Here is an 11,605-nt window from a genome sequence, read left to right on the forward strand (position 1 = left end):
ATCCTGAGAACCTCTAGTCCTATATGTTTTGAGTAAGGCTTTGCAGACCCACAGTAAGCTACTAATAGGATTGTTGGAAGGGTAAAATGAAGTACAACATGTAATATGCTTAGTGTAATGTCTAGCAACAGTTAGTCCTCATAAAATATTAGCTTTCAGAAAGAGAATCTTGACTGGCCACTGGCAGGCCAGCATCAGGGATCAGAACTTAACATTGAGGACTGAGGCCTGGGTGGGCAGAGGCTGGGCTGGCTCCATGGCTGATGTGGTGGGTGATGGAAGTTGTCTGTGGCTTGTCCCCAGCATGAGTCAGCACAATGTTTGTCAGCCTCCTCAGGGATTTCTGGTGCTGTGGGAGCGCTCCCAAGCCAGGATGCTTGTGGTTATAGAGAAATGTAATGTGAAGTGAGTGGACTCAGGAATGACGCATTGTATTGAAGTTCAATTGATGTTAGAGGATGAGTATCATGAGGGGATGATTTGGGTGTATATATTATTTCAAAACCAAGAGAAAACCCTTCATGATTTCCAGTTTCTATGGTTTTCTATAGAATGCCAATTTCCGTAGAACGCACTGCTACATCCCTTCTCAAAGGTTCATTCTAGAAGTTGACCTGTTATATCTGTTGAGGGACCTGAAATTGGAGGTAGGGACAACAGCTGAGATGAGCAACAGATAGATAACCTGGAGTAGGACCAGCACCACAATGAGGGCTCAGTGGCACCTCCAACCTCGCTGGGACTCAGCATCTCGTTTATGGTTCTCCTTGTAGAGATCCTTTGTGTCCTTGGTTACATGTGTTCCTAGGTATTTCATTCCATGGCTATTGGAAATGGGATTGCGTTCTTGATTTGGTGCTCAGCGTGAATGTTATTGTGTATGGAAATGCTGGTTTTTGTACATGGATTTTCTATCCTGAAACTTTACTGAAGTCGTTTATTGGTTCCAGGAGCCTGTTGGCAGTCTTTAGGGTTTTCTAGGTATAGAATCATATTGGCAGTGAAGAGAGACAGTTTGACTTCTTTTCCTATTTGGAAGCCTTTTATGGCTTATTCTTGCCTGATTACTCTGGCTAGGACTTCCTAGCATTTCGTTTGTTTAGAAGGTGACAGACACATCGGTGTTTCTTATTCATTTATTTATTTGAGATGGAGAGTTGCTCTGTCATCCAGGCTGGAGTGCAGTGGAGCAATCTTGATTCACTGCAACCTCAGCTTACCACAACCTCCGCCTTCTGGGTTCAAGCGATTCTCCTGCCTCGGCCTCCTGAGGAGCTGGGACCACAGGTGTGCGCCACCACACCCAGCTGATTTTTGTATTTTTAGTAGAGATAGGGTTTTGCCACGTTGGCCAGGCTGGTCTCGAACTCCTGACCTCAATTATCTGTCCACCTCGGCCTCCTAAAGGGCGGGGATTACAGGTGTGAGCCACCGTGCTCAGCCACAAATCGGTGTTTCTATGAATCAGCCCCAGCTGCCAATTTCCTCTCGAGGACGGCAGGCAAAATGTGGCCAATGGACGTTGTGATCCCTTGTTGGTGATGCTTTGTTCACCATAAAGCAGGCTTGCAGAAGTAAGACACTCAGATGGCACCAATCATCCTGTATAACACCCCCCATACCTATCTCCTTTCATTACTTTAAGAGAGGAATCTCCGCTAAAGTCACCTTACTGACAAATGTCTTTCCTACCTAACAGATAATGTATTAATAAAGATCTTCGAGTCTAAGCCAAGAAACTTTCAGAGCTCTCTAGTTGTTCTCAGTAATAAAATAATGTCAATGAATTTCCATTCTTTATTTGGCAGTACCGTGTTCTAATGACAAAGGTTCTGTGACCTTTCAATTATGATCATTACTAAGATACAAAGACTGGAATTCTATAGAAGAGGCCTGACAGATTACCTGAGGTCAGGCATTTGAGACCAGCCTCGCCAACATGGTGAAACCCCGTCTCTACTAAAAATACAAAAATTAGCAGGGCATGGTGGCGCATGCCTGTAGTCCCAGCTACTTGGGAGGCTGAGGCAGGAGAATCGCTTGAACCCGGGAGGTGGAGGTTGCAGTAAGCCGAGATTGTGCCATTGCACTCCAGCCTGGGAATCAGAGCAAGAATCCATCTCAAAAAAAAAGGCCCGAAGCTTCTCTGAAACACAAATTCAGTCATCAGAAAGTCACCTGAGAGTTCTTAAGCACCACAACGCGTGGCAAACATGATATCAAAGGTCATCTTGTATACGCCAGTTCCTTCTCTTCACAATCGTTTCTCACTTGAACATCCAAAGACGGTTTTGCAAGCTGTGCAGTCACCACAGGCCAGTGAGGTCACTGTCATTGTGGCAACAGGTAGTTTTCAGAGGCACAGACCTTGTGCTGGGTGATGGAATCTAGAGAGAGAGGGAAAAGCAGTTTAGCATTCATAATAGCTAGCTACACAGGAAAGTGATAACCTGTTTGTATATACATGAAACTATATTTAAAAACAAATGGTCAAGAGCTGTGTTGTCCATAGGCCCCCCCCATCCACAGAGCACACATAACTTTTTAAATTAACATGAAACGAAATTCAATACAACGAAACATTCAGGTCTCAGTCACACTGGCCAGTCCCATTAGATGCAGGACACAGATGACGCTCCCATCGTGGCTGAACACTCGGTGGGCAGGGTGGGAAGCCTGCCAGTCTGTGACACAGGAGTTCTCTAATCTTAGCTCACCACTTCCAATACTCTGGGCATAAGGCAGAGGATAAAGAAATACATAAATGAGTTTTAACTGTGACACCAACAGTGAGAGGTGGGCCGTGCCATCCTATCTACCCAGCGTAGGTTATTTTTATGCAATACCAAGTGAATAAGCATACTTCCTAAAACTCAGTTCTTCATGGCTCAAATTAAAGGAGCTCTAAAGTCCCATCAGTTTGAAACTCGACTATTTTACGAAAATTACAAGTTGCACCTGGTCCAGGCTAGCGCTGCAGGTGCAGCTGAAGGATCAGCACAAGTGATCCTGGCAGCTGGCGGAAACGACCCCTCCCTCTTTCCTCCGTCCTGGCCAGTGTCCTGCACTGCGTTCTATTCCTACTGTTAGAAAAAAAAGGAAGGAAGTCCACTGTCAGCATGATTGGATGATAAGGTAGATTAAATCAATCAACTGCAATTAAAGAATCACAATGATTGTGTGATTATAGAATTACAATTACAGAGTTATATTTGAAGGAACTTAAGAAGTCACACAGAAGAGTGATAGAAGGTGGAAAGCTATACTGGTGGTATGGTACAAAAAAGAAAAAATGGGTTTATTCTATAAATATTTTTTAAATGGAAGAAAAAAAATGACTTATCTTAGTTACAGCTCAAGATAGTGTCCCAGAATGTAACTGTTGTCTTCTCAATACAAATGTGCCTCTACCCAGGAGGCCTGGGCCAGTGAGGCACTCTCAGGTGAATTTCAGAAGGGAGGAACACTAACATTTGTGATAGCTTATATACATAAGAAATGATACAGTTAATAACATTGTGTATAACAATTATTATTAGTACTAGGCATACTACTTCTCTCCACAACAGTGAAGCAGGTATTATCATGATTCACATTTTTTTCTCTTTTTGAGATAGGATCTTGCTCTGTCACCCAGGTTAGAGTGCATTGGTGCAAACGTGGCTCCCTGCAGCCTTAGTCTCCTGAACTCAGGTGATCCTCCAGCCTCAGCTTCCCAGGTAGCCAGGACTACAGGTGTGCACCACCACACCCAGTTAATTTTTGGATTTTTTGTACAGCTAATGTCTCACTTTGTTACCCAGGCTGGTCTCAAACTCCTGGGCTCAAGCAATCCTCCTGCCTCAGTCCTCCAAAGTGCTGGGATTACAGGCATAACACACCACACCTGGCTTGACTTTTCTTATGCAAACTTTTGCCGTGTATAAGTTTCAATTTCTTATGTATTCAAATTATATCAACACTTTTTCTATTGCATCTGGCTTTTGAGTCATAGGTAGGTGGAAGCCTTTCCCGATACTCAGGTTATAAGTCATTCAGCCACATCTGTATGTTCTTCCAGGCTGTGACAATTCTCTGGATTCAATTTTTACACTTAGTTTTCTGACTAGGTGTCAGTTTTGAAAAACCAGAAAAAAAAATGCAGAAAAAATGATGCTCTTTGCAAATTCATCTAAAAATTCAATATAATCCCCAAATTTCAAACTTTTAAAAAAGAAAAGGACACATTTATTCTAAAGTTTATGGGAAAGAAAAAAAATGCATAGGAAAATGATTTTAAAAAAGAGAAATAATGAGAAAAAATTTGACATACCAGATATCAAAACAGTCTGTATAATTACAGCAGTAAAATAGAAGTTAGCACGGAATAGACAAACAGATCACTGGACGAGAATAACCAGAAACACGCCCACACCGTGTGGGAATGTAAGAGAGGACTCACAGGGGCATTATAAGTCAATGTCAATAAATGAGTTATTACAAACGACAGGGTCCCCTCACATTACATAATAAGTGAAGTGCAGATGCATTAAAGGTCTAAATATTTTTTAAAACTATAAATAGAATAATATGAGATTATTTTTAAAGCTCAGAGGGTGAGGAAGACCTTTCTAAGCAAAACCACTAAGTGTATGTGCCATGGAGGAAAAGAGGTGTTTAATTTTATAAAAAATAATAGTTAAAAATTAAAAACTTGGTAATACTTAAGTCACCATCAGCACAGTTAAAGAGACAGAATTTTGTAACATTTACAGCAAAAGTTTAATGTCCGTATTACATAAGCATGGCTGTTAAACAGGGTGAAAAAGATAAATAACCCAATTTCAAAAGAGGCAAGGGATCAGGACAGGCAATTCATGAATGATAAATCTCCTAAGATACTCAGAGTCGTTAGGAATTTAGTAGCCAGGGAATTACAAATTAATGAGATCTATTTTTTTTAACTAATCAGATCACCCAACATTGAAACTATGGGTTATGTCCAGTATTGGACATAGGAATTTATAGGACATAGGAAATAGGACTTTATATACTGTCAGTGATAGTGTAAATTGGTACAGCCTTGTGTGTCAGAATGTAAGTACACATATCCTAGGGCACAGTAATTCCACTGCTTTGAATCTATTTTACAGAAATCTTCATGTGCCCAGGCTTGGGCTAGAATAACTATAGCTCAAGAAAATCTCTTAAAATTGAATTCAGATTGTTCAATTAGAAAACATACACACACACACACACACACACACACACACACACGAGTTTAAAATAGCAGAAGTCAGCCGTGTGGCAGGGTTCATGCCTGTAGTCCCACCTACTTGGGAGGCTGAGGTGGGAGGACTGCTTGAGCCCAGGAGTTTGAGGCCAGCCTGGGCAACACAGTGACATCCTGTTTCTAAAATAAATAAATAAATATTTAAATAAATAAATAAATACAATAGCAGAATAAAAATAACAGAAAGACATTAATTTATTAACATAAATTAATTACCATACCTCCCAATGGTTAAAAAGAACGAAGTAGCTGTATATGTGTTAAGCTGGAAGGATCTTCTAGACATAGGGTTACATAAAAACTCATGAAAAAACATGTGACTCTCCAATTTATATAAAAACAAATCCCTAAACAATATCTACGTTTATATACGTTTATTTCTATATAAATATGCTTTTTTTTTTTTTTTTTAAACAGACAGGATCTTGATCCATTGCCCAGACTTGAGTGTAGTGGTATGATCATGGCTTCCTGCAGCCTGGAATTCCTGGCCTCAAGGGATCCTCCCACCTTGGCCTCCTGAGTAGCTAGGACTACAGGCATGTGCCACGACACCAGGCTACTTAAAAATTTTTTGTGTGTAGGGACAGCATCTTTCTGTGTTGCCAAGGCTGGTCTCAAACTCCTGGCATCAAGCAATCCACTCACCTTGGCCTCCCATAGTTTTAGGATTATAGGTGTGAGTCACTGGACCTGACCATAATATGTTTACATTCATAAATATGTTTTTAAAAGAAATCTAGAAGATACACTTCCATCTTTATTGTAGTTACTTTAAGGAAGGGTTGTAAGACTGGGGGACCCTGTGCACTTCTCTACTGTTTGAGTTCTTTGACTATGAAATCAAACATCACTCCATCCACCCATCTACCCATCTACTCATCCATCCATCCATCCACCCATCCACCCATCCACACATGTATCCTTCCATCCACATGTTTATCGTGGTGGGGATAAAGACTGCCTGAAGTATCGATCTTTAAACAGAGACAAGATAGAAGAGAAGCCTACATGTAACCTCACAACAAAGTCCGTACCTTACACCTCTCATGGCCTGCTCTAGGACGTGCTGCCTGAGAAATTACACTGGACTTCTGAGCAGTGGCCTTGAGGTGCGCACGGGGCTGTGACTGAGTGTGTGGTCAGCAGTCTGGGAGGTCTGAAGTGTATCTGACCACTGAACAAGGGCCGACAGCTCCAGGGTCATGTCCAGGGAGCCCCTCACAGCCCCACGTTCCTAACTGTAAACACACACAGGAAAAATGATTTCTATCTAAGTTTATTTGGCATCTGAAGATAGCCACATCCCCAAATTCCAATGTCACTTCATAGGAATAATCCTCAAACATCCCATAAAATGTGGCCATAGGACAGATGTTAGAGTAATGCCAGTCCTGGCCGGTGGAGACAGAGATGAGTAGGAAGTTGAACTGCCCTTGAGCAGCTCTGTGAAATTTAAATTAAAAAAAAAAAAAAAAAGTTTTTTTCTTTTTCTTTTTTTTTTAAGCAACAGTATTTAGCAGTTCTTGGCAGGCATTTATGCACAAGCTAAAGTTTACTAGCCACGCCTCTGTGTGGTCTTATGGGTAGGATACAGAATCAACATGCTGCCAAAATTAATTTTTTATAGTACGGTGGGCAAGTCACTTTATTTAACTAAAACTGTGATTGCCAGCATCCAAGTGTGGTTAATGGTACTGTGTGCAGAAGTCCAAGAGCGCACGGGACCCATGTGAGCTTTAGCTTTGCTTATCAAAATAAGTAAGCATGTTAGGGCTGGGAGAGCTAGCCAGACAGACCTCCACTCTGGTAAGGAATCGCCCAGCTCCCTCACTGTGGGACGGTGGTCACCCAGCCTCTGCGGCTTCATGGCTTAAGGCAGCCCTTGGCAGTAGAGCCCAGCAGGTCACACATGTTCCTAGAGTCGTTTCTCACAATGAGCCCAGAGCTGCCTGCTGTGTCATTTTCACCTGCTCATATCACATCTCCTCTTTCACACAGCCGTCCTGGAGGCACTGCTTCTGCAGACTGAATACCACCACTCCTTCCGTGATTCTCCCGGGTCCTGACTTCTAGATGCCTCATTCTGGAAGCTCAGAACTCAAGACTAGGTGCCACCTTTGATTCTTCTTTCTCTAATATGCCACATCCAAGCTATCAACAAGTGCAACTGGCTTTGAAATGGATATTTAAAATCTGACAACTTCACACCACCTCCATCGATATGTCCCTGGTCCTAACCCCCATCAGTAATCACCCGAACCACTGCAAAGGTCCAAGATTGCTTTATCTGCTTCCGTTAAAAAACATATGTCAGCACTTTGAGAGGCCAAGTTGGGAGGATCCCTTGAGCCCAGGAGTTCAAAACCAGCCTGGGCAACACTGGGAGACTCTGTATCCATTAAAACAAACACAAACACAAACAGAGCAAACAAACATATACCAGAGCCTATTCCTCCCACTTAAAATCCTTCTGTGACTTCCATTTACCTCAGAACAAAACCCAAACTTCTTGCTGTTGTCTGTTAAGGTGTCAGTGGTCTGGAATGGTCCAGCTGAAGCTGCCTGCTTCTCCAGCTTCATTTCCTATCGCTTTGTCTTCTCTCCCTTCATTTCAGCCACGCTAAACTTACCACTTCTCTTGATGTCTTAGCCCTTACTGTTCCTGGAAGGACCAGTCCCATAGACCTACAAGAGTCCATCCTTCTCTTCATCATCTGGGCCTCAGCTCAAATGCCACTCACCTGCAAGGGGCCTACCTTACTCCTACTCTCCATACTCACCTGGTTTTCTTCATTGCATTTACCACCATAAGGATTTTTAAAGAAACTGTTTGTTGCCTGTCTTCTCCCTTAAATGTTAAGTCCCACAGGGGCAAAGGCTGTCAACTGCTGTACCTGCAGTGCCTAGAATATGCTCGGCATATGACAAGTGTGTAGGAAATATCTACCGGGTAAATGAATGAATGACCTGATACCATGTGGCTGTTTTGTAGCTCAGTCTAATAATACAGCAGTTCTCAACGTATTTTTTCTGCTCTGCTATTTTACTGGAGACATTCACATCGCTGATACTTCTCTAGGACATCCTAAGAATGTGCCACAGACAAGAAAGTCTACCGTTTACGTGTGACTCCCAGCACACCAACTTCTGTTTCCCATCCAGGAAACGTGTGAAAGGATATTACAGGTGGCGTGTCCCTCATCCAAAATGCTCGAGACCAGAAGTGTTTTGAATTCCAGATTTTTTTTTTGGCGGGGGGGCATTTTTGGAATGTACAATGAGAGATCTTGAAGATAGGACCAGAGTCTAAAACCAAAATTCATTTATGTTTCATCTACATCTTATACACATAGCCTAGAGGTAATTTTATACGATATTTTAAATAATTCTGCGCAGAGGCTGGTGTGATTGTCAGGTGTGACAGCATGACTGTAGTCCCAGCTACACAGGAGGCTGAGATGGGAAGGTCGCTGGAGGCCAGGAGTTAAAGGCTGCAGTGAGCTATGATTGCAGCACTGTAACCAGCCTGGGCAACAGAGCAAAACTCTGTTTCAAAAAACAAACAAATAAATTTTGTGCATGAAAAAAAGTCTGTGTACACGGAACCATCAGAAAGCAGAGGTGTCACCCCATGTGGACAATCAGTGGTTGTGTGGTATTACCCTCCTTCCTGATTTTTTTTTTTTTTTTTTTTTTAGCAGAGTCTCACTCTGTCGCCCAGGCTGGAGTGCAGTGGTGAAATCTCGGCTCACTGCAACCTCTGCCTCCCGGGCTCAAGCAATTCTCCTGCCTCAGCCTCCCAAGTAGCTGGAACTACAAGCGTGTGCCATCACGCCCAGCTAATTTTTGTAATTTTAGTAGAGACGGGGTTTTGCCATGTTGGCCAGGCTGGTGTTGAACTCCTAGCCTCAAGCAATCTGCCCACCTTGGTCTCCCAAAGTGCTGGGATTACAGGCATGAGCCACCATGCCTGGCCCTGACTCTGAATTTATATGCTACCAACAAGCAATCATTTCCTTACACTTATTCACACATAGGTAGTTAACAGTAAAAAATAAGACATGCCATTAACACAGTGGAGACTCGTGTGCTCAGGGGAGCTAAGCAGCCAGTGGCATCAGCGGAGACCAGAATCAGCTGTTGAACAGCAGCAGCAACAACACACAACGGCAGGCCTCTGGTCTCCCAACCATGCTGCGCTTTGATTCGAAGGTTAGGGGACACTGCATTTTACATTTTAGGTGAGAGGGAACATGAGAAGCAGTTATAGGCCCAGGAAGTGGGTCCTCTGGGGACAAGGAGGCATTCTACTGGGTGGCTTTTTAATGGTATCTGCCCCACTGGCAATGGTCTTAGAATTTTTAATGGTATCCGCCTCATTAACAATGGTCTTAAAACTGACAGCTCCTTTCTGTTGGTTCAGTACACGCAAACTTTGTTGCATGCACAAAATATTTACTTAATGTTTTGGGTTTTTTTTGAGACAGGGCCTCGCTCTGTCTCCCAGGTTGGTGTGCGGTGGCATGATCATGGCTCACTGCAGCCTCTAACTCCTGGGATCAGGCAAGGCTCTCTCCTCAGCCTCCCACGCAGCTGGGACTATAGTCACGTGTCACCATGCCTGGCTAATTTTTTTTTTTCTCTTTTGTCTTAGGAGTCTCTCTTTGATTTTATAAGCTGACATGATTTCTTGTTCTGTTGTGAATGCACACTGCTCTAGGCCTCAGTTAACCCATCACACATGTGCTCCACGATGTCCACGGATGCTTTTTCTGCAGTGTTAACATAATCTTCATGGTTGGTATCATCATGAACACCTTGATTCAGAACCATTCTGGCTATAGCTTCATCAGTCAGTGAAGTGAACAACTGGAGCCCATTATCAGTGTTAAAAACAACATTAATCTCTACTTCTTCCAGCTGACTGATGAACTCGGAAGGTATATTTTTTCCATAGGTAAAGAGGTCAGACGTCCTTTTCTTCTCACTTGACAAGCTGAATTCTTCTAAGTCACCACCTTGTTCATCATCATCACTGAACACAGTCATAGGCCAGAGGTCACGCCAGGCATGCACAGCTGTGTCTTTAGTCACTGTGTTGCAAGCGTTGGCAACAGCATGTATGGCTCCTTCATGCTCAACTCCTGAAAATCTTCTACACCTACACCTGCGTTCCCTGCTGCGAGCATGAATTCAAGAAAGTGTTTATTTTATAGTTACTTTCCATTGATCTAAAGATACCCTGGTTACATGGCTGAACTAAAGAAGTCACATTTGGAGGGAAGTACACAGCATCAATATTATCTTTGATGACAACTTCAGCTGGGGGATGAGCAGAATAGTAGTCAAGGCATAAGAAAATCTTGCTGTCACCATCCGGTCCAACTTTTCTTCAGCGAGCACAAGAGGCCTGTGTGAAATGTTTGTAACGCCGATCAGAAAAGATGCCCCTGGTGACCCACGCCTTTTTGTTAGCATAATAATGGACTGATAATAAATTTATTCTTTGAAAACAGCAAGGACAAAAGCTTCTGCCCATGAGAGCAAGTTTACACTTATGCGTGCCTGCTGCATTTGCACAGCACTGCACAGTCAGTCTGTCCTTGCCATCCTTAATTCCTGTAGGGGCTGTCCCATCAGCTGTAGTCAGCATCTTTCGGGGGCAACAGCACCCAAATGGTGATGTCTCATCAGCAATATAGACTTGTTCTGGCATCAGATTTTCATCAGCGATAATCTTGGCAAACTCATCAATGAGTTTTGACTCTGCCTTGTGATCTGCAGATGCTTTAAAACTTGAATTCCATGTCATTTCTTAATATCTGCAACCAGCCTGTTGAATATTCGCAGTTCCCTTCAATTTTCAGTTCATCGGGATAGATCTTCGCTTGTTTCACGATCAGCATACCACTGAGTGGCACGTGGTCAGTGTGAAGCACGTATTCAGATCTAGTTTTTCAATACACGATTGATGTCTTCATTTTTAGCTTTACGCAGAGTTTTTCTATTTTTCATTAACTTCTGCTCATCACATTCAGCACAGAACTTCAAAAGTGTATCCTTCTGTGTCTTCAGGTCATATATGGTGGTTATCCCAACACCATACTCTTCTGTAAGACGTTTCACACTTATACTGCTGTTCAGTTCCCCCAACAAGTTGCCTGTGCTATTGATAAACATAAATTCTTCCTCTTTTTCTGATCACTGTTACACATAGGGGGATCTGCAGGCCTTTTTGACATTTTCAGTAATATTTTTACATGACACAGCAGAGAATAAGCAAGAAACCACAGTGAGCAATGCATGGAGTTCTTGGCCCCACGTGAGGTA

At 42.8% G+C, this 11,605-nt stretch overlaps 1 protein-coding gene across 1 annotated transcript in view; it reads right to left on the bottom strand.

Annotated features, from left to right (window-relative positions):
• Positions 1 to 1,128: 1,128 nt before the first annotated feature.
• MCPH1 (microcephalin 1) overlaps positions 1,129 to 11,605 on the bottom strand; it is a 263,998-nt gene continuing 253,521 nt past the window's right edge. The window contains exon 14 of the mRNA XM_011995694.1: positions 1,129 to 2,387. Within this exon, the coding sequence (XP_011851084.1) occupies positions 2,332 to 2,387 (56 nt within the window). The 3' untranslated portion in view covers positions 1,129 to 2,331. The remainder of the gene's footprint in view (positions 2,388 to 11,605) is intronic.

Source organism: Mandrillus leucophaeus, unplaced genomic scaffold (genome assembly GCF_000951045.1).
Source record: "Mandrillus leucophaeus isolate KB7577 unplaced genomic scaffold, Mleu.le_1.0 Scaffold495, whole genome shotgun sequence".
Lineage (NCBI taxonomy): Eukaryota > Metazoa > Chordata > Mammalia > Primates > Cercopithecidae > Mandrillus > Mandrillus leucophaeus.